This window comes from Doryrhamphus excisus, chromosome 14 (genome assembly GCF_030265055.1).
Source record: "Doryrhamphus excisus isolate RoL2022-K1 chromosome 14, RoL_Dexc_1.0, whole genome shotgun sequence".
Classification (NCBI taxonomy): Eukaryota; Metazoa; Chordata; class Actinopteri; order Syngnathiformes; family Syngnathidae; genus Doryrhamphus; species Doryrhamphus excisus.
In genome coordinates, this window is record NC_080479.1 from 8703883 (window position 1) to 8726260 (window position 22378).

Here is a 22378-nt window from a genome sequence, read left to right on the forward strand (position 1 = left end):
TCACGGTTAATTAGTTCCAGACCTGACCGTGATTAGTGAATTTCCACAAAGCTGTAGTATCAGTAGTATTTATTTAGAAATAGAATATTTTTGTAGTTGGAGCATAGAAAACCTGTTTATGACCTTCTAAGTAACATTATTAGAGCCCTCTGGACATGAAATAACACCCCTATAGTCACCTTTGCATTCTTTACAACTAAAATAGTAGATATAATAAGAGACAATAAGACATAGAAAACATGTTAACCATTTTCTAAATATTTTTTTAACATCATTAAACATGGAATAACAAATACATCGATAATAATAATAAATCGGTGTGATTGGTATCGGCCAATGTCACTGATGGATGATCGACATCAGACTCGGAGCGTAACACCCTTGATCAGAGCATCCCTAGTTATTCCAGATATGCTGTGGTCTCTAAAGCTTGTTCTTGTAATCATTGCATCATTGTCCTGGGCTGGGCTTGCCGGGCACCCCCCTGCCCCCCATCCTTTTATATGCCAGATCAGCCCCTGTCTAAATATGTAAACATGAGAGAGAGAGAGAGGTGCACCTGCTGAAATATACATCAAACGTGTGTGAACGGATGTGTGTGTGTGTGTGTGTGTGTGTGTGTATGTTGCAAGGAGGCGATCGATGCTCTCCAGGCCGATGTGATGATGTGATTATTGGCTTCATTGTAATGATCACCGGATCAATTGGCTGGATCGACACATGCCTGGATGCTGTTATTATTAGTGTGTGTGTGAGACACAATAGAAGGCTATTGTAGAATAAAGTGTGTTTGTGGAAAAAAAAGCACCCAAATGCACATTTGGCCTTTCACCCTTGCATTATTGTGCAAATACACACACAAGATAAAGTGCTATTATGCATATGTGTGTGTGTGTGTGTGTGTGTGAGCGTGTGTGTGAGGGAGAGAGCGAGAGAGTGAGAGAGTAAGGGGGAGGGAGGACTGGAGGTGTAAAAGTGGGGGTGGGTGTCTCTTGTCTCTTGTATCCCGGCCGAGGCTCCTTGCAGCACCAGAGCGCGTCCAGGCTGCACGGCAACGGACGCCAACCACCGTGCGGGGGGATCAAACATCGGGCGGTACACGGCGGAGCACAGCCAAAGAACGGACCGGCACCAGAGGACTGCGCATTGATGTGGATTTATTCATCCCACAAGGAGGAAGGAGCCCGTTTCTTACTTTTTTAAACGTGATTATTAATGTGATTAATCAGCAGATACATGACTGCAAGCCTCCGGCAGCTGCCCGCCGCATTTATCAGCCAAACAAAAAGGACAGTCCGTCCCCATCCGGGTGGACCGGCAATGGCAGAGTCCTCTTTACGCGCACCCACCGGAGCTTAGTGGCTGAAGCGGCATGGATCTCACCTGGCGTCCTCACCTGCCGCATGCCAGCCGCACTACAACCTACTAGAAGAGACATGTGAGTCCTGGTCTCGCTCCGAGAAAAACAACAACTTAAGAAAAGCCACACCAGAAACATCGAAGCTCTTTTTTTTTTTGTCCGAGTCCAGCACGAGTCCAGTCTAGGAAAAGCGTGAGAGGGAAGTAAAGAAGCGGAAAGCACAGTAACAAGAAAAAGACAGGAGCAGACCCCCGGCCCAGGTCCAGGTCGACAGAGGACCATGTTTGTCCCCCTGCCGGTCCCCTTCGTCTTTCAGAGAACTGCGTCCGACTTCAGCGCCTGGAGACTCAAGTCCTCGCTGGCTGCAAGGTCCAGCCCCGGTAAGACCACTTTACTACATTCTCCTGTTTCTATTCAAGTTCGCGCTGTTTTAATCTAATTAATCGCACTTTTTAAAGGAATTCACCATGATTAATCACCATTTGCATGCAACTACAGTAGGAGTAAAATATGCCCTTTCACACACCAAAGATAAAAGACATATATTTCTTTGTATCATCAGCTCTACGGGGATAACAACAACAATAATAATTAAGAAATATATATATAATGATATATTATTCATATAGAAATATGTGTATATAATTATAATCATATAAATAATATAAAATACCAAATAAGAATAAAGCTATTGTTTCTAATTCCTTTGTATTCACATGTTTTGAGTTTATTTACCGGAATTCTTAAATGAGTTCTCCATATTTATAGTTACCTTTATTACCCAATATAGTAGATATAATAAGACATGGAGAACCTGTTTACCAATATTTTTTGACATAATTAGAGCCCTCTTGATATGAAATAACACCCCTATAGTCACCTTTACACTCTTGTTACCCAATAAAGTAGACATAATAAGTAATAATATAATAACAAGACGCATTTTGAGCATATTTTCCGGGATTTCCGAGCACACTTGGAACATGCAGGAAAATTGTGTTTCCGCAGTTAGAAAGAATATCCATGCTTCTTTTGTCTTTCTGTTTATTTACACCACACATACACACGTTGTTGGGATGTTCGGCGTGTCACTGAATGCATCTTGCATATCACGGTGCCACGAGATCTCGCCACATTAAAATGTGACAAGATTTCTCGTTGGGCGCTAGGCGATAATATATCAACGGAATTTTTGTTGAAGTCGGAATGAAGTTCGAACAGAGCATCAGACTGTGAGTCTGAGGGCACGCTACACTGAGCCACATGTGCGTTAAACTCAGAAACACAGCAGCAGTGGCAATATGTAGCGTTGCCTTTCGCTAGCGGCATGAGGCATTGTGAACGAATGTGTGCTGAAGCGAGTTGCTAGCCGGCTAGTCGCTAGCCGGTGTGATGTGGTGCGGTGTCACTACACCGATAACAGTGTTCTTGGGCGTGACACTGTTAATAACAATAATAATAACAATGTTGCTGTTGCTTGGTTCATATGCGTCACAATATGTAAATAGAGTTTTATAGGTGCTGTCTCTTTTTATCTGTTTTGATATCTTTAGAATGCCCGGCTTGTGATACATTCAAATATATCCACTATATAATTGCTTCCTGTCAGTTTTCCTTTTTCATGAAATACAGCAAAAATAGTAACCTCACTTATACAGAACCAAGTCCAAAATCTACAAGAAAATACTGATTTTTAAACAAACTTTATGAATGAAAAATCAAACAATGAGTAAGTGAATGTGAACCAAATTAAAAAAAAACTTCATTTTGATTTTGTTGCTTTTACAGCCACTTCCAATATTTTTTTGTTGTTGTCATGCTTGGAAGTCACGTTTGGAGTCGTCTGGGTATTTGCCCCCCCCCCCCCTCCCCTGTCATTCCAACGTTCTCCCCTCTGTCCTCCAGGTTCATGGTCATCTATTGATTAGTGGATATTGATCCCGTGCTGGGAAAGGCAGAAAAATCATCTTCTTGTCATGTTGTAAGCATAATAAATAGCAGTTCAGGTTTGGATGATAGTCCACGTGCTGCTTTCGGTAAAGGAAGTTAGCGCTAATGGAAATATGTGTGTATGGCCATGCACTTCCTCCTCACCTGTGTCCTGTTTTTCAAGTGTTTAAACACACAATGTTGTTCCCAATGTGGTTTGTATGCAATGTGTGTGTGTGTGTGTGTGTGTGTGTGTGTGTGTAGCTGGAAGTGAAAGTGCTCTCCCCCACATCCACCCGCTCAGTCCCCATCCCCACTATGAGTCCACCAGTCCATCCAGGCAGAAACATCTAATGGCCGCCGTGGGGGTGGGACGGGGTGAGCGAGGCGTGGCGGGGGTAATTCCGCCTATCACCTTAAGTAGGTGTCAGCAGGGGAGAAAAATGGTGGAGGCTTTAATGAGAGAACGGCTTGTGGATGTTTGACCGGGGGGGGGGGCACGTAATCACTGTTCGGGGGGGGGTGAGGTGTGGGTGACTTTCTCTGTCAGTCCTTAAATAAATGAAAGTAAAAAATGGTACGAGAGGGTAGAAGGTGCATGAAAGGTGACGAGTGAGGGATGATGAATAATGAATGAGATGCATCAGCTAATCATTTCATGTTTATTATCATGCTGGGCCATTCTTACAAGTATTAATTTGGGATTAATCACAGGCATTATGTGTGCACACCATTCAGGAGTTAATTCAAAACTTATTCAAAACTGTATTTCTCACTTTCATTTGGGGGACCATAAAAGGGGGCCTCTACTTCTCTCTGTTCAGTGTTGAACAGATGCTGTTTCGTGATGCATTCAAATAGGTTGTGATGATATGTACTATTGCACACTCGTCACTAGGTCTAAAGTTGGGCGATACACACAAGCACCAGACCTGTCACAGTCTTATTTATGTCTTATGCGTATTATTTTCCCTTATTACGGCTACTATATTGATAAGAGGAGTGCACAGATGACTATAGGGGTGTTATTTCAACTTTCAAGAGCTCTAATAATGTTAAAAAAGAGTATTTAGAAGGTTTTCTATGCTCTAACTACGAAAGCTTGGTGGAAATTCACGGTCGGTCTAATATTAGTCAACAAATGTGCGTATTTAAGCCATTTTTAAGCATAACAATGGCTAATTGAGGTCAAATACAAATATTCAAGTGATATGTTTGTAGAATTCTACACTTTATTGAGTTATTGCAAGATTTCCTTGATTATCATTGTGAAGTGCACTGCATCGTAGCGCCAGTCAACATGTAGCTAAATACACAGTACACACAGTAGGCTCGTGCAAACGCAGTAATACACGCATTGTCAAACCAATACCTCTCGGACGTGAACGTTATGGTCCGCCGCTTGTCTGGGATGTCACGCCATTGCCTTTGCTTTCGCTCGTCATTGCCGACACGTCGAGAGGAAGCGAGGCGCCGAGCGAAAAAAGGCCGACGCTCATCCCTCCTCATCCCCGTCTCGTCTTTGTGTCTCAGCCTATCTCTCCCGAGAGCACACTATCTCTCGTTTCAGTGGACTCCAAAGCCCCCCTCTGGTAAAATATACACACCCTCTCATGCGTACCCCCCCCCCACCCCCCCTCGAGGACCAGCAGCTTGTTGAATTGGATTTGACCGCCCCGTAAGCCACTTTAGCTAAGACTGTTAGCCACAAGTCTGTCTCCCTGTCATCTGCACTTTGACCAGGGCTGTGCATCTCTATGATTGCATGCATGTGTGTAGTGTGTGTGTGTGTGTGTGTGTGTGTGTGTGTGTGGATAGATTCAGCGGAAGCTAGCATTCAGTTCTGAAGCCAAGGCTTACCGCTTTTTCTCAGCTTGACTTTTTTAAGACCGGGGTACCTAGCTGGACAGCATCAGCACCTTTTCACCCAAACACTCCAAACAGCAAACCATAGCAAATGTCAAAAACAATAATAATCACAATAGTGACTTTTGTCACATTGTCATAGTATGGCAATCTGCACGTGAAATAAAGAAATTAACTAATTGAATGCAGAAATGGTTTGAATCCCAAAAGACACCATCATAAAACATCGACGACGGTGCTGAAATCACAAAAACGCTGAAAGAAAACAAAAAAATGCTGGAAATACCTAAGCTTACAGTTAGCGTGGCTAGCATCCTGCAAGTCTGCATAGTAACTTCCTGCTAGCCTGGCTAGCCTCCCACTCCCAAGCCCATCTGGCTTCCTGGTAGCCTGACGAACTTCCTGCTAGGCCAGCTAACTTCCTGGTAGCTAACTTACGTTTTCTTCCGTAAACAGCGCGTGTCAGCAAGTGCCCACTGGTCCACTGATCGAATAGACTGGGGGTTGCCATGGCAACAACAGAGAATGCAAAATTACATTGTCATGTTTTTATTGTTTAGCTTCATTTAGGTTGAAGGTTAAGTTTGTTTTGTGGCGCCCTGATGACAAGGAAGTGTCTTGATATTGCCTGACTGTACACGTATCGACCGGCGCTCCCTCGGGGCCTTTAATATTCTGTAAAATCCTCCAATTTGATATAAAAATGTGATCTGGAAGTGCTAGAACTGAAGCGTGTAAACCCCTGATCGGGTCTCTCGTGGAAACGAGCGGCACAAGGAAAAGCGTGCGGCTGTCTCTCAGCTCGTTACCCAAAACGCTCCTTTCATTTTTTTTTTTTTTTTTTTGGATCCTTCATTGTAGCATCCGGCAAGGGGCCCGCTGCGGCCCCGCTTGAAAGGCGGCGCTGTCAGCTCCTGCCGAGACGAGCGCCACGCGTGTGAGTGATGTCGGAGGCTGGCGAGCGTTTGAGGGAGCCGCAAGTTATCTCCGCGCTCTGCTCTCTCGTACATTTGCTAAAACACGGAAATAAGGGAGCCAAGATGGCCGACATCTGGGCTTTAAGGAAAAGTTTTTGTGCAGAGTTGGAAACACACAAAGATTGGTGCGGTTGGATAACAACCTCCCCTCACACCTCGCTGTGCACGGGAGGAGGGTGCTGGTGTCTGGACCAAGGCCTGGACTAATTGGCTGTGTGTGTGTGTGTGTGTGTGTGTGTGTGTGTGTGTGTGTGTGTGTGTGCGCACGTGTGTAAGGACATAATAGCCTTCTTGGAAGTGTTTTGTGTGTGTCAGAGATGTCCTATGATTGTGTAGCTGCTTTGGTTTTGTTTTTTTGCTAGCATATTGTTACAGTCTTTAAACCAGAAACCATAAGTGTACTTCTATCTCTTCACAGGCCTCACTCTATGCTCTCTACACTCTACGCTCCATAAATTCATTAAAAACCTCATTTTGGTCTGTAAACACTGACAAAAGAAACTGGTGTGTGCCTGCACACCCACACGGAAGAAAAATGGATGAAAACTAATCACATAAAAACACGGCCAACAATGTCACAACCGTCTTTAAGGATAAAAATGATTGAGTGTTCATGAGTGTTTGAGGGGGTCATGGCTTCTAAGCGCTGTTACAAGGATATCTACGCCAATGGCGATTTCTTTCTGTGTCTGTCAGGAGCACCACGACCACACGATCCAAAGCAGGGGGGTGCTGGAGCCTATCCCAGCTGTCTTCGGCCGTGAGGCGGGGTACACCCTGGACTGGTCGCTAGCCAATCACAGGGCACATATAGACAAACAACCATTCACACTCACATTCATACCTATGGACAATTTGGAGTGGCCAATTAACCTAGCATGTTTTTTGGAATGTGGGAGGAAACCGGAGTACGCAAAAAAACGCTGGAAAAACGGGTACAGGAACTGATTCCCAGGTACCAGGTATCAGTACTGTATGGTTTGTGAAATGAAATGTGAAAGGTCCCATCACAACCAGTAAGCAATGGATCGGGGGACAGCACTACACTGTCAAAAGTACGCAGTGTACACAGTACTGTATAAGTACTGAAGTGCATTTGACGTAAAAAGTAGAGATGGAGAGCAATGAGGTCGAAATGAATCGTATGAAGTTTGATCTTAGACCCTAAAGCAGGGGTCGGGAACCTTTTTGGCTAAGAGAGCCATGAAGGCCAGATATTTTAAAATGTGTATCTGTGAGAGCCATATACATTTTGAATGCAATAAAATGTGTGCATTTTTATGTAAGACCAACAGTTTTAGATATAATGGGCTCTAATTACGTAGACCAGGCACACTACCCCATGCCAATGGGGTGTGGCCAGCATACTTTTGTGAGCAGCGCAGTGTCTAATAATAAATCAAATACTTGCTGCCATTAATACAACTTCTGCTGCTGCATAGTTTTGAACCGTATTCAGTACACGTATTTCATTCTTTTGGCCATCTTCGTCAGAAGGCTTGGTTCTGCAGCTTTAGCTATTTGACTAAAGGAGGAAAGTTTACATTTACATGTTTTTTTGACATCTCAATGACCGAGGTAGACTACAGCATTACCAAGTAATAATCAAGTTTTGGTGTTTGACCTGGAAAATATCATCAGGAAAGATAGATATGGTTGGTCGTATTGCAGTAGAATATAGATGGACGAATTAAAATGCATAAGAAAGTTGTTGATTTTGAATATTATTTTCAACAGTCATTTCTGTGATGTTTACTTTAAAATGTTAGCAAAAATACATTTTTATTGTGGTAAGAAATGCTTGAGAGCCAGATACAGTCATCAAAAGAGCCCTACCTGGCTCCCGAGCCATAGGTTCCCTACCTCTGCCCTAAAGCATCAAACCTCTTTTGTGATGCTGTGGGTAGGGGGGTGGGGGGGGGTACAGGTTGACGATTCAATAATTGCACGTTAAGGTCAAATTTGCGGTTTATCTGGAAGCTGCGAGCCGCTCACAGCGGGCCATTGTGTGATTGGTTTTAACCTTCCACAGCTATTGATCAGCACCATTGACTCGCCGCCACAGTCGTCTGTCTGTGTGTGTGTTAGAGGTGTAGCACGCTGTGGATGTGAAGGAATGCGGTGTGTGTATGTGTGTGTGTGTGTGTGTGTATGGATCGGATTTAAAAAGGGGGCAGCATCGTTGGCGAGCGGCTGTGCTAACGTGATTGCGAATGACAAAGCGTCCGGGCGGGTTTGTTAGCTCCATAATGGGGAATCAATAGACACAACACAGATGTCAATACAACATGCTTTATTGCGTTAAGCTGCCTCACACCCATGCTGGGACACACACACACACACACAACCTGAGCATGCCCTGCAAATGTAGAGTACCACCTGTTGTATTGTTTAACCTCATGTGTTGTTGTTTATCTCTTCTCCTTCACCCTTAAAAAAAACACACAAAAAACAGGCTGCGAAAAGTGAATTTCTACCTAAGTAGGATTGCTTATTTACGTGTTGAGTAGTTTCATAGAGCATAGAAAACCTGTTTACCGCCTTCTGAATACACTTTTTATCATGACAATATATTGCAAAAAAAAAAAAAGGGCTCACTACGTTTATGCCGTTGTTCTATGGAATAACCGTGAATCCTCTTCCTGCCTGTTGGGAGGTGGAGTCATATAGCACGTGGCAATATACTGAGGCTGGCAAAATTAGCCACTTCATTTTTATTTATTGCAAGATCTTCTCCCGTCCTTCAATTTTTGGCTCAACATTGTCAACATTTACAGTGAATGTTGTGATGATTATTATATAAGAAGATTGATAGAAGAGATGGAAGGAGAGTCACGGTGTGGCCTTCAGCCCCTGGTCGTCAGGTCAGAGCGCTAAAATCCACAAATATGCAGGCTTCCCTAAATGCGTGGGTTTTCTTCTTCCTGCCAAATTGTGCTCATATCTTCATTGTACAATTGTAAGACACGGGTGCTCATCTCAGGCAACCGTGGTGCATTTACCTTCGCCTGTCCTAAAGTTGTGCGTTGCGCCTCATTTGGCAAGATGGCCGCTACCTGCCGCATGAACTGGACTTCACCTCCAAAGTATTGTTGTTGCCGTGGAAACATTCATAGGCCATTAGACACACGTATAGGAGGAGCCGAATCAAGGTAAACACTGTCCTCTACCGAACGCACACACACACACACACACACACACACACAGTGCACGGCCATGATGGCTGCAGAAAGCATTAGCGGCCAAATTGTCTGCACTCAGGCTATATTTGACTGCATCTCTTTGGTCACGTCATCGACAATTACATCTAAGTGTACCTTTGTTGCCAATGCGTGTAACCTTCCACTTATTGAATTGGACAAAAAAATTCCTCCGTGTTTTACTACTTTTGCGTTTGTGTGTGCGTGCGTGGGTGTTTGTTGGCCACAGTCCATTTTAAACCCCCGCCAGGTAATGACCCCCCCACCCGCCGCGAGCGCATGGGGGCACCTTTCTTTTCCGTGGACATCAATGTGCAGAGCAAATCGAAACGCACTCAGCGTGCGAGGCCGCACGCGCATTCATCTCGTAGCTCCGCCGCGTACCTGGGCGCCGTCTCGCCGTACAACTGAGAAAACGACTCGATTCCCCCCCGTATGCTGAAATGTGAAGCTGTTGAACACGCATTTTCCTCCCCTTAAAAGCAGCAATAAGGAAGAACTCATTTTGAAAAAAGTAGATAAAAATAAGCAACCTTTGTTATTATCATTAGCAGCTACAAAGGCTAGCACTACCATCACCAACATCACGATAACAACAGGCAGTGAAAGGCTGCTGAGCTAAAAGCTCTAAATACCATCTTAACTGCTCTAAAACATCTTGGAGGTGCGCAGGGGGCAAAAAAAAACACACACACACAAATCTGGGAGGTGCTTTCACTTGCACTTAAATTGCTTTCTCCACCTTTCTGTCTCTTTCGTATGCTTAGATTCCACAGTTGGAGCTGGGAAATGATAAGCGTCTTATGCACCTAATCCCAGATCACCGTGGCTATGTCATCTGGATGTCTGGGGGCCTCCGCCACCCGTCCTTTATCCCAAACCTCACAATGTGTCGCCATCGCCAACAAACACAAATCCAGTTTGTGTTCCAAATATGTTTTCCACCTCCCATGATGACTTTGTCGGCCTATTTATGAAGCCATTTAAGCTTGGCTTCATAAAACTACACGTCCAACGGAACGGAGGAACGTAACTGAAAAGGGAACATTTGAAAGATAAGGCATGACGCCCAAAATGGCACAGTACCAAAATAACGTGCCCTCTAGACATGAAATAGCACCCCTATAATCACCTTTACACTCCTATCACCCAGTATAGTAGATATATAATAAGAGAAATAAGATATAGGAAAATTGTTTACCACTTTTACTTCTACATACAGTGCTTAACATTGTTAAAGCCCTCCAGACATGAAATAGCACCCCTATAGTCACCTTTACACTGCTATCACCCATTATAGTAGATATATAATAAGATATAGAAAACTTGTTTACCACTTCTACTTCTACTTACAGTGCTTAACATTGTTAAAGCCCTCCAGACATGGAATAGCACCCCTATAATCACCTTTACACTGCTATCACCCATTATAGTGGATATATAATAAGAGAAATAAGATATAGAAAACGTGTTTACCACTTCTACATACAGTGCTTAACATTGTTAAAGCCCTCCAGACATGAAATAGCACCCCTATAGTCACCTTTACACTCATATCACCCATTATAGTAGATATATAATAAGAGAAATAAGATATAGAAAACTTGTTTACCACTTCTACTTCTACATACAGTGCTTAACATTGTTAAAGCCCTCTAGACATAAAATAACACCCTTATAGTCACCTTTACACTGTTATCACCCATTATACGTAGTAGATATATAATAAGATAAATAAGATATAGAAAACTTGTTTACCACATCTACTTCTACATACAGTGCTTAACATTGTTAAAGCCCTCTAGACATAAAATAACACCCCTATAGTCACCGTTACACTCCTATCATCCATTATAGTAGATATATAATAAGAGAAATAAGATATAGAAAACTTGTTTACCACTTCTACTTCTACATACAGTGCTTAACATTGTTAAAGCCCTCTAGACATGGAATAGCACCCCTATAGTCACCTTTACACTGCTATCACCCATTATAGTGGATATATAACAAGAGAAATAAGATATAGAAAACTTGTTTACCACTTCTACATACAGTGCTTAACATTGTTAAAGCCCTCTAGACATAAAATAACACCCCTATAGTCACCTTTACACTGCTATCACCCATTATAGTAGATATATAATAAGATAAATAAAATATAGAAAACTTGTTTACCACATCTACTTCTACATACAGTGCTTAACATTGTTAAAGCCCTCCAGACATGAAATAGCACCCCTATAGTCACCTTTACACTGCTATTACCCAATATAGTAGACATAACCTATTTACCCCCTTCTACACATCCTTATGGACTGGTCCCAACCCAGCAGTGTCCCGACCTCGTGCGTGTGTAATCCACACGTGTGCTCAGTCCAGGTGTCCTGAAGGCACCATGTGGTGTATGTCCAACCTGACAATGACTTTGTGTTGGTCTTTTTGGGGTTGGGGGTTGGGGGGGCGGGGTGGTAGCTACATTTAGCTAATAAAGTCAGCTGACACAAGTGGCGGTTAGTCAGATTGGAATCCGCCTCCTTTGTGTCCGCTGGTCAACACAGTTTCTTTGTGGGAGGGTGACGAAGGGCCCCCCCCCCCATTTAATTTAGCGAACAGGATTTATGGTAATGAGCACGGGGGCAGCAGAGAAGGAGGTGGCACGTCCCTCCTTGGCCTGACCCCCACCCCAGCGTGGTGACTGTTTTGAGTGAAAAATGTAATATCATGCTGGGGGGGGGGGGATTATATATGTTATATATGTATGTATGAAAGACACAGAAGTATAGCGATGACAATGGAGGACTACTAAGGAGACGACGGGGAGCTTTTTAATAAATGTGAGTGCTTCAATCTGCTCAACTAACCACACGCTGGAGTACACACACTGTGTACAATGCTCTTTCAATCTACTGCCATGAATGTTACATGAACCATGGCTCTATGGTTATCATCGTATTTTCCCACTTTGTTACATCCCTTTAAATGCTCACACTTGGCTCAAGTCATAGAACAACGGCATGAATGGATTTCAACTCTTTAGTCTGTTAAATTGTCTCTTTGCCTTGGTGGGCAGAGGCGGGGCCGCGAACATATACACACAGTGCAGAAGAAATAAAATGAGTAGATTGCAATGTATTTATTTTTCCTGCCTTCATTTTCCCTTAACCCTTAGATGCATGAGTGACTGGACCCTACACTCTTCCATAAGTGGGTCAAAAATGTCGCATACTAGAATCAATGCATTTTTATGCTAATTTTGCCATTTTGGTTAGGAGTAATGACTTGTATGATATTTAGTATTATATTTAGGAGTTGATAAGAATCAAAGGTTCCTATTGAATTCCATAGAAAATGCATGCGGGTCATTTTTGACCCACTTATAGAAGGTTGGGGTAGTAACACAAAAACAAAAAAATCTTAAAATGTATAAAGGGTAAGTTAAAAATGTGAATGGCATGATATCAAAAACATGTTTTTTGAGGAATACCTGGAATATGAATTATTTTTTTTTTTACAAAGATATTTCAAGAAAACAACCTGACCGGGTCATTTTTGACCCACTTATGGAAGGTTGGGGTAGTAACACAAAACTAAATTTTTTAAAATGTATAAAAGGTAAGTTAAAAATGTGAAAGGTATGATATCAAAAACATGTTTTTTGAGGAATACCTGGAATATGAAATGATAAAAAAAAAAATATTACAAAGATATTTCAAGAAAACAACCTGACAGGGTCATTTTTGACCCACTTATGGAAGGTTGGGGCAGTAACACAAAAACAAAAATTTCTTAAAATGTATTAAAGGTAAGTTTAAAATGTGAATGGCATGATATCAAAAACATGTTTTCTGAGGAATACCTGGAATATGAAATGATAAAAAAATTTCATCACAAAGATATTTCAAGAAAACAACCTGACCGGGTCATTTTTGACCCACTTATGCATCTAAGGGTTAAGTTCCCTTACTTTGGGAAAGATGTACCCTTCATTGTCAGAGAGGTCCCCTTATACTTTCCTTAAACGGAATGTTAGAATGTGGTGTGGTGTTGTTGTCGGGGAACCAATGCCCTGCACCGCCTTGTCTCGTGACACCCCCAGCTGACAATATTTGCTTTCTTCTGACTCATTTTTCCAGCTACTTGATTTAAAAATCATAAAGTGAAGCCCCCCACCCCCTCCTCGGACACACACACACACACAAACACACATTATCCAGATCAGATAAAGTTGGAAAAAGTCGCTGCCGGCTCTCCTCCTTATCACTAACCCCCCCCCCCCCCCTTCCTCTTTTATGATCCACTGCTTCTTTTCCTGCAAAGCAGCGCTCAGCCTGAGAAATGAAATTAATCTGTTGTACGATGACACCCCCCACTACCCCCACCTTTCGACCTCTCATCCTTCCGCTCCCCCTTCCTTCCTTGCGCATCTCCATCTCGCGTGCCGTGACTTTGTAACCTTCTCTTGTTAGCTAGCATTAGCGCCCTTCTCTTACTTTCTGAAAAATGCTGCTTGTTGTCTCTTATTTTTTGGAAGTTAACTTTGACATAGGGGTGCTATGCCATGTCTGGAAAGTTCTAATCATGGTAAAAAGTGTAAACAGCTGTCTTATTTTCTCTTACTGTACTCTACTATATTAGTAATAGTATTAGTATAAATACCCTTATTTTCTGGAAAAGTTGCATTACTTTCTGAAAAAATAAATCTTATTTTTCAGAAAAGTTTACCCCTCAAAAAAGTTCACTTATTTTTTGGGAAATGCTTTCCTATTTTCACAGAAATTATTATTTTTTTATTATTTTTTTCCTTAAAAGTTCCAAAATCTGAACATTTTCCCTACCCCCCCCCCCCCCCCAAATATTCTGTATTTCAAAAAAAAAGTTCCCTTAATTTTTTTTTTCTTATCTAGTAGAAAATATCTTTCATATTATTATTACTTCCATTATTTTCTGGATTTTTTTTGTGAAAGCATGACCTTATTTTCCGTGGGGGGAAACTTAATTATATTATTATATTATTATTATTATATTATAATTATTTAAAGAGCTCCCTCATTTTCTGCCAAGTTATTTTCTTATTTTCTACAAATGTTGCCTTAGTTGCCATTGTAAAAAAAAAAATCCTTAATTTCTGTTCTAAAAATATCCTGGAAAGTGCCCTCATTTTCTGAAAGATTTTACTTTTTCCAGAAAAGTTGCCTTATTTTATGGAAAAGCATTTTTTTCTTATTTTCCAGAATAATTCTCTTAATTTTTGAAAAAATATCCTTATTTTTTCAAATTTTTCAGAAGTGTCCCTATTTTCCTTAAAATGTCCCTAATTGTCCCTAAAATGTCCCATATGTTTGTGACTTAGCAATATTAGCTTATTAGCGTGGACGTGGCTCATATGGAACAAGGGAAGCACTCAGGCAAGGGAGGGGCTGAGGAATATAGGGAGAGTGAATGTGGGGATGTGGGGGGGGGGGTGGTATGTGATGTGCACACTTCTCTTTAATGGTTCCCCCTCGGGGTTTTGGCGGCCATGCGTGCTGGTGCGGCCACAGCAGCGAAATAGGACAGGTGAACCCTCCCCCACCCCCACCCCCCCTCCCCTCCATCGCTAAAAAGCGGTATGAATATGGTAAATCCACTGTCCGCTCGGCAGCACCATTCTCTCCCGCCTTCATCCCCTGGGGGCGGGGTACGCGCTAAGAAGATTCTGCATTTAGGTCCAGCACTCAGTCCCTCTGTGCTCTCTGGGGGGTTTGAAAGGGTCCGGGCCGACCCGAACCCCCCCCCCCCCAAAAAAAATCCTCCCCCTATCTCTCTCGCAGACCGGCGATAGCGTGTAACACAGCCTGACTGCGGTGTAGCGTGGACGGGCGCTAGCTATCGCTATCTCGCCAGGAGACGTGTGCACGGGCGCCATGCGTGTCACTGAAAGACTGACTGGCTGGCTGACTAACTGGGGTCCGTGTAGCTTAGATGGTCCTGGATCAGCCGTGGCTATCGACCCCTAACACACACAGAACCACACTCATTAGCCCCCCCCCCATTAGGAGGCCAAATCATCCTAATTTGGACCAGAACCAACCTTCAAGACCCTCTGACTTTGGTGGGCGTTGTTCACTTCAAAAAAGTGCTGACTTTAATATCCTTTTTTGCTTTGTGAACCAAATTATGTCTTATTTTCGGGAGTGGAAAACGACTTATGTTATGTCCCATATTTTCCAGACTTTTTTTTTTTCCGGAAAAGTGTCTTTATAATGAAATGCAAATATTGTCATGTACGGTCAAGAGAGAAATTGATATTTATAGAAGAGCAAAGAGGAAGAGGAAGAAGCAGAGCTTACTTAGCGATGAGTTCCCGCTCATTCATCATTTATGATCTTATGATTGAATATGGTTAATATTGTGCTTTGTAAATAGGAGTCATTTAGCGTGCCATATTTGGCAAGCGGTTGAACGTAGAATGTAAATGTTATGAAATATTGATGCCATGTGTTCATCCGTGTGTGCTTTAGTGTTTGCGCGTCAGCCGCAGCGCTAAGTGTGTTTGTGTAGTGCACCTGCCCATGTGCGCCCCCCATCTCCCAGCCCCCGCCCCGGCTCTTCACGGGCGGGGGGTCATCCGGGGTTTGAGCCACCCCATCTTCGCCTTTGTCTGCTCGTCTGTTAGCGTGCGCTCCGTGAGGGGGGGGATGTCGACCTTCACCCTTCACCCCCTGACCCCGGCCCTCCCCTCGCCGTTGACCCCCCACCCATTCATATGCAAGCGAGCCGTCAGCCGCCCCCCATTCTTCTCTTTTCAGCCGTCCACGCCTGGCCGGCCCGTCGTGTCACGTCTCAAGTTCAAGTCTCGGGACGGAGCGGGGCCATCCGGCAGCGGCCCGGGGCAGGGACCTGGGGAGGGAGGGTGAGGGTGGGGTCTAAAGGGAGGGGTGAGCTATGCTTTTTTTGGTTATAACATAGATGTAGTGTTTTAGTGATGATGTCATTTGAAATTTAGGACAAAAAAGGAGATTTTTTTTGCATGACCTTATTTTCCGTGGGGGAAAAATGATGAAATAATTATTTAAAGAGCTCCCTTATTTTCTGCCAAAAGTTATTTTCTTATTTTCTACAAACGTTGCCTTAGTGTAATTGTAATTGTAAAAAAAAAATCCCTAATTTCTGTTCTAAAAATATCCAGGAAAAGATTTTACTTTTTTCAGAAAAGTTTCCTTATTTTATGGAAAAGCATTTTTTCTTATTTTCCAGAATAATTCTCTTGATTTCTGAAAAAATATCCTTATTTTTTCCAAATTTTCAGAAGTGTCCCTATTTTCCTTAAAATGTCCCTAATTGTCCCTAAAATGTCCCATATGTTTGTGACTTAGCAATATTAGCTTATTAGCGTGGACGTGGAGATATTATTTGTGATTTTTGTGCTTAAAACTGAGCCCCGGCTTGTGTATGGACGGGTAAAACAGAGGTTTTTGGCTTCTATCGTAAGAAACATGCAACATTATCCAGTTTCATCCCATACATCCATTCATCTGTGGCGGTATTAGACATGTATGATCCTTAGCACTCACATAGAGGCCAGGCGGCATCAAACATCAGGGATGTTATTTTGGTTTGTTTGTCCAGAAAGGCTGGGATGTGGTGGGGTGGTGCCGTTGGGGTCAGAGGTTCAGGGTCAGGGAGCCCAGGGGTCAGCTGACCAGACGGACGCACAGACGGTGGACTTGACTTTGAGAAGATGAGCAGACTTAACGAGATTGGATGCCATGAAAGTGATGCTGTGTGGGTGTGGGTGAATTATTTATAACGGGGGGGTTGAGGGCCACATAAAGAAAAATGCAAGGATTAGGGGCCATAGCATAGCTATGCTAATAAATGATACTGTTTATAAAACAGTTATTGTTGGCAAGGTGTGGTATTGTTATTATTATTATTAATAGTAATAGTAGTGTAGTGTAGTAAGGACGCACCATTATTACTGTATTGTTTATATTATTGATACATCTATTTTCTAGAAAAGTTGCCTTATGTTCAGAAAAATCTCCTATTTTATTTTTTTTTTACATTCCATAAAAGTTCCCTTATGTTTTGTTTAATTGTATGTATAGAATGTGCCGTCAGCCAGTACTCTACTATATTAGTAATAGTATTACTATAAATACCCTTATTTTCTGGAAAAGTTGCATTACTTTCTGAAAAAAAAAGTGTAAACAGCTGTCTTGTTTTCTCTTGCTGTACTCTACTATATTAGTAATAGTATTAGTATAAATACCCTTATTTTCTGGAAAAGTTGCATTACTTTCTGAAAAAATAAATCTTATTTTTCAGAAAAGTTTACCCCTCAAAAAAGTTCACTTATTTTTTGGAAAATGCTCTCCTATTTTCAGGAAAGAATTATTATTTTTTTCTTTAAAAGTTCCAAAATCTGGACATTCCCCACCCCCACCCCCACCCCCACCCCGCGCAAAAAATATTCTGTATTAAAAAAAAAGTTCCCGTATTTTTTTTCCTATCTAGTAGAAAATGTCTCTTATTTTTTATTTCCATTATTACTTCCATTATTTTCTGGAATTTTTTTTTGCGAAAGCATGACCTTATTTTCCGTGGAGGAAAAATTATGAAATAATTATTTAAAGAGCTCCCTTATTTTCTGTCAAAAGTTATTTTCTTATTTTCTACAAACGTTGCCTTAGTGTAATTGTAATTGTAAAAAAAAATCCCTAATTTCTGTTCTAAAAATATCCAGGAAAGTGCCCTCATTTTCTGAAAGATTTTATTTTTTCCAGAAAAGTTTCCTTATTTTATGGAAAAGCATTTTTTCTTGTTTTCCAGAATAATTCTCTTGATTTCTGAAAAAATATCCTTATTTTTTCAAAATTTTCAGAAGTGTCCCTATTTTCATTAAAATGTCCCTAATTGTCCCTAAAATGTCCCATATGTTTGTGACTTAGCAATATTAGCTTATTAGCGTGGACGTGGAGATATTTTTTGTGATTTTTGTGCTTAAAAACTGAGCTCTGGCTCGTGTATGGACGGGTAAAACAGAGGTTTTTGGCTTCTATCGTAAGAAATATGCAACGTTATCCAGTTTGATCCCATACATCCATTCATCTGTGGCGGTATTAGACATGTATGATCCTTAGCACTCACATAGAGCCCAGGCGGCAAACACACAAATGGTTCCGGGTTGGAACGTTGAAGGGCTGATTTCCTACCTTCCTGTATTTATGTGAAGGAGGTGAGTCCAAAACCACAGAAAAGACAACGGCGTCCTTTTGGTAAAGAAAAAGGCCTCCATTGCTAGCATCAAGGATACATCCAGTGGGAAAAATATATATTTTTTAATATTTTCTTCCGTTCTGGTGACATTTCAACCCAGACGCTCGTGTCTGTGGCCCCCCTCCCACACACAGTTTGGAAAACATCCCAATCGACGCTTGATTGAGCTGGCCTGAAGGTCACGCCGCAAATGGAGGACGACCTCTAGCCACCCGCCGCCCCCGAAGAGCCCGAGCGGGCTAGTCGCTAATAGGCGTGCGGCGCGGCCTGCGCTTTGACCAGGCGGAGGTGTTTCTGTAAGACGGCGGTCAGACCGCCTCAGTTAACAAATATGGCTTCCAGTTGGAGCTCATCACACATTGACAAACGTAGCTGTGCTCACACGGTCAAAAAACACATTAGCCTGCTAGCAAGGCTAATGAAGTGTAACCTGCGTTAGCATGGTCGCTAGCCACTGGCTAGCACAGAGTTGATTGCAATTTACATTCAGTGTTGCTCAAATAATTGTATATATAATGTAATATAATTGTCTATATATATAATTACATATATATTATATATAATATATGATATAATTGTAAATAAATGTATAACAATAATAATCATTGTGTTCATTCTTTATATATGATAATATTATGTTTTTATTATTCAATTTTCCATAACATTTTATTTTACTTTTTTTGCCTAACATACTGTAATTTTTTTTCTGAAAAAATATTTTATTTTCAGGAAAAGTTGTCTTATCTTCTGAAAAAATTGCTCAAATAATTGTATATATAATGTAATATAATTGTCTGTATATATAATTACATATATATTATATATAATATATGATATAATTGTAAATAAATGTATAATAATAATAACAATTGTGTTCATTCTTTATATATGATATTATTATGTTTTTATTATTCAATTTTCCATAACATTTTATTTTACTTTTTTTTGCCTAACATACTGTAATTTTTTTTTCTGAAAAAATATTTTATTTTCAGGAAAAGTTGTCTTATCTTCTGAAAAAAAATCTATTATTTTTGTCTTAATTCCCGGGAAAGAAAAAAAAAGATTTCCAGAAAAGTTTCCTTATTGTCTTAGTTCCTTGACGACAGTGTACTGCATTTTCCCAGCACGCAGACACTTCTGCACTGGAAAGAATGAAAAGTGTGAGTGCGGCAATGGAGAGGCGGCCATTTTGTCGTTTTTAGCATCACAAGGGTCAAACGTTGCCGTGGCGGTGTACGAGCCCATCTTTTCCTCAAAGCCAAATCTTGCGTTTTCTGGTTAGCTTAGCAAACCGAGCGAGTGCGTTTGCTCTTTTTGTAAATGAAAATCTGAAGTGGACGCGCTGAGGCTTTTGTTATTGATTTTTGGAGCCATAATGTCAGCGTGACAGGCAGACGCCGCCAGTGATTGAGGCTTGTTGTCAGCGTGTCGGAGGGGGGGGGGTCAAATGACAGTGTTTCAGCATCCTCAAGTGGCCTCACTTTTCTCCCTTTTACCCTCCTTTTTTACCTCCACGTCCATCAAGTGACCCGTATTCTGTGTGAAAGGAAAACACTTTGTCCATGCAGATGCTTTGTATTTTAGTAAGAGAATTTGATGGAGAAAAAGATAAAAAATAAGGGATATTTTTCCAGAAAATAAGTGAAATTTACAAAAAATAAGTATATAAGCTAACCTTTCCTGTAAATAAGAATGTTTTTTAAAATAATAATCGCATTAGGCAAACAAAATAAAACACATTTGAGAACATTTGGCAAAAATAAAGCACATTTTTCAGAAGTTCTTTCTTGAAACTAAGACAAAACCTTTATAAGAAAAAATTTCTATGAAAAATTTCTGTGAAAATAGGAAAGCATTTCCAAAAAAATAAGTGAACTTTTTTGGGGGATCAACTTTTCTGAAAAATAACATAATTTTTTTCATAAAGTAAAAATAAGGGGATTTATGAGGGACTTATGGTAATACTATTACTAACATAGTAGAATATAGTAAGAGAAAATAAGACCACCTTCTAAATATGCTTTTTACCATTATTAGACATTAGACATTATTAGATCATTCCAGACATGGTATCTTTCCAGGAAATTCCAAAATATCCACGTTTGAGAGGATGAAATGTACATTTTTAAACCGAAAAAAATGAATGGAAAAAAGCAATAGTAGATAAATAGCTGATCAATTTGATAGATGAATCATAACTCCAGTCAATCTAGACAATATAAAAGTTTCACTTTTTCAATTGAACGACAGGAATAAAAGCATAACAGAAAAAAGAAGTTTTGATTTTATTTATTTTTAAATGGTCTTTGCCATTTGATGAACGAACGACTCCTGATGCGTCTTATATTTCCCTTTTCCGTCCACCATGGCTGCTGCTTGATGCTGCTTGCAAACACACATCACCTGCCTCTCCATCCTATCCTTCCCTCAGGAAAAAGCAGATTCGGTGAGGGAAGGGGTGGGGGGTGGGGGAGGTGATGGTGGGGGGGGGGGGGGGTGAAAGGACAGAGAGATAGCTGAGATAAGGAGGACAGAATAGCAGCCAGGGAGGGAGGAAGGATGGACAGACAACGAGATGGCTCAAAGAATAAAAGAAGACGAGGGATGGGGGGGTTGGGGGGGTCCACACACACACACACACACACAGGAGGATGGACAGACTGACAGTGAGGCATTAAAATTCATGGTCTTTTTTATTTTCTGTGCTGAAAATCAATACTGTCTACTATGGATGAGGTGAGATGTGGACAACAGCAGTGTGGGGGGGGGGGGGACTGTGTGTGTGTGTGTGTGTATGGGGGGGTCGTCAATATTAGCAGTGACACGGCCACTGCAAGGCAAAGTAGCGTTGGATGGAAGCATTGGGTTGGGGGGGATGGGTGGTGTGGACGTTATGGAGGGGAGAGTGGTGGGGGGGGGGGGGGTGCAGGGTAAGGTTCATTAAGTCTGACCAGCGGAGCTTTTGGCCGGCGTAGCGGCAGCAGGCTTTTGTCCGAACACACACACACACGCTCGCAGATGGACGCACTGATGGATATTAGCCCTCTTTGCCATTGTAATTTACAACCCCCCCCCCCAAAAAAAACACACACACACACACACACACACACACAAGCCATCATTTAGCCGATGGAGTGTTTGACTAATGTCTGGCAGATGTTGGGGACGCCGCGCGCCAAAACTATTGTTGCCTGGCTGGGGGTTGGGGGGGGGGTCATCTGGCATCTAATTGGGGAAATGGAGAAATCTTCCGCCATGGAGCGACTCATCCCTTCTGGCCCCCGCGCTTATTACATTACTTTCATTTTGCACTTGAAATGCACGCCGGGGCCGCCCTCCTTCGCCCCGACGACATGCAGCGCTCGCATTTCATCTGAGTCTGCACTTTTGAACCTGACAAAGATCGTTTGGGCGCTTTTTTTCCTCCTTTATTCTGTCCTAACAGGTGGAAATATGATTCATGGCTAATTTGGCTAATTATTTCATTCATTCATTTTCTACCGCTTTTTCCTCACGAGGGTCGCGGGGGTGCTGGAGCCTATCCCAACTGTCTTCGGGCGAGAGGTGGGGTACACCCTGGACTGGTGGCCAGCCAATCACAGGGCACATATAGACAAACAACCATTCACACTCACATTCATACCTATGGACAATTTGGAGTGGCCAATTAGCCTAGCATGTTTTTGGAATGTGGGAGGAAACCAGAGTACCACGCAGGAGAACATGCAAACTCCACACAGAGATGGCCGAGGGTGGAATTGAACCCTGGTCTCCTACCT

At 41.9% G+C, this 22378-nt stretch overlaps 1 protein-coding gene across 1 annotated transcript in view; it reads left to right on the top strand.

The window, feature by feature from the left end:
* Positions 1 to 1057: 1057 nt before the first annotated feature.
* LOC131102328 (POU domain, class 2, transcription factor 2) overlaps positions 1058 to 22378 on the top strand; it is a 43311-nt gene continuing 21990 nt past the window's right edge. Inside the window, exon 1 of the mRNA XM_058047905.1 lies at positions 1058 to 1740. Coding sequence (XP_057903888.1) covers positions 1641 to 1740 — 100 coding nt within the window. The 5' untranslated portion in view covers positions 1058 to 1640. The remainder of the gene's footprint in view (positions 1741 to 22378) is intronic.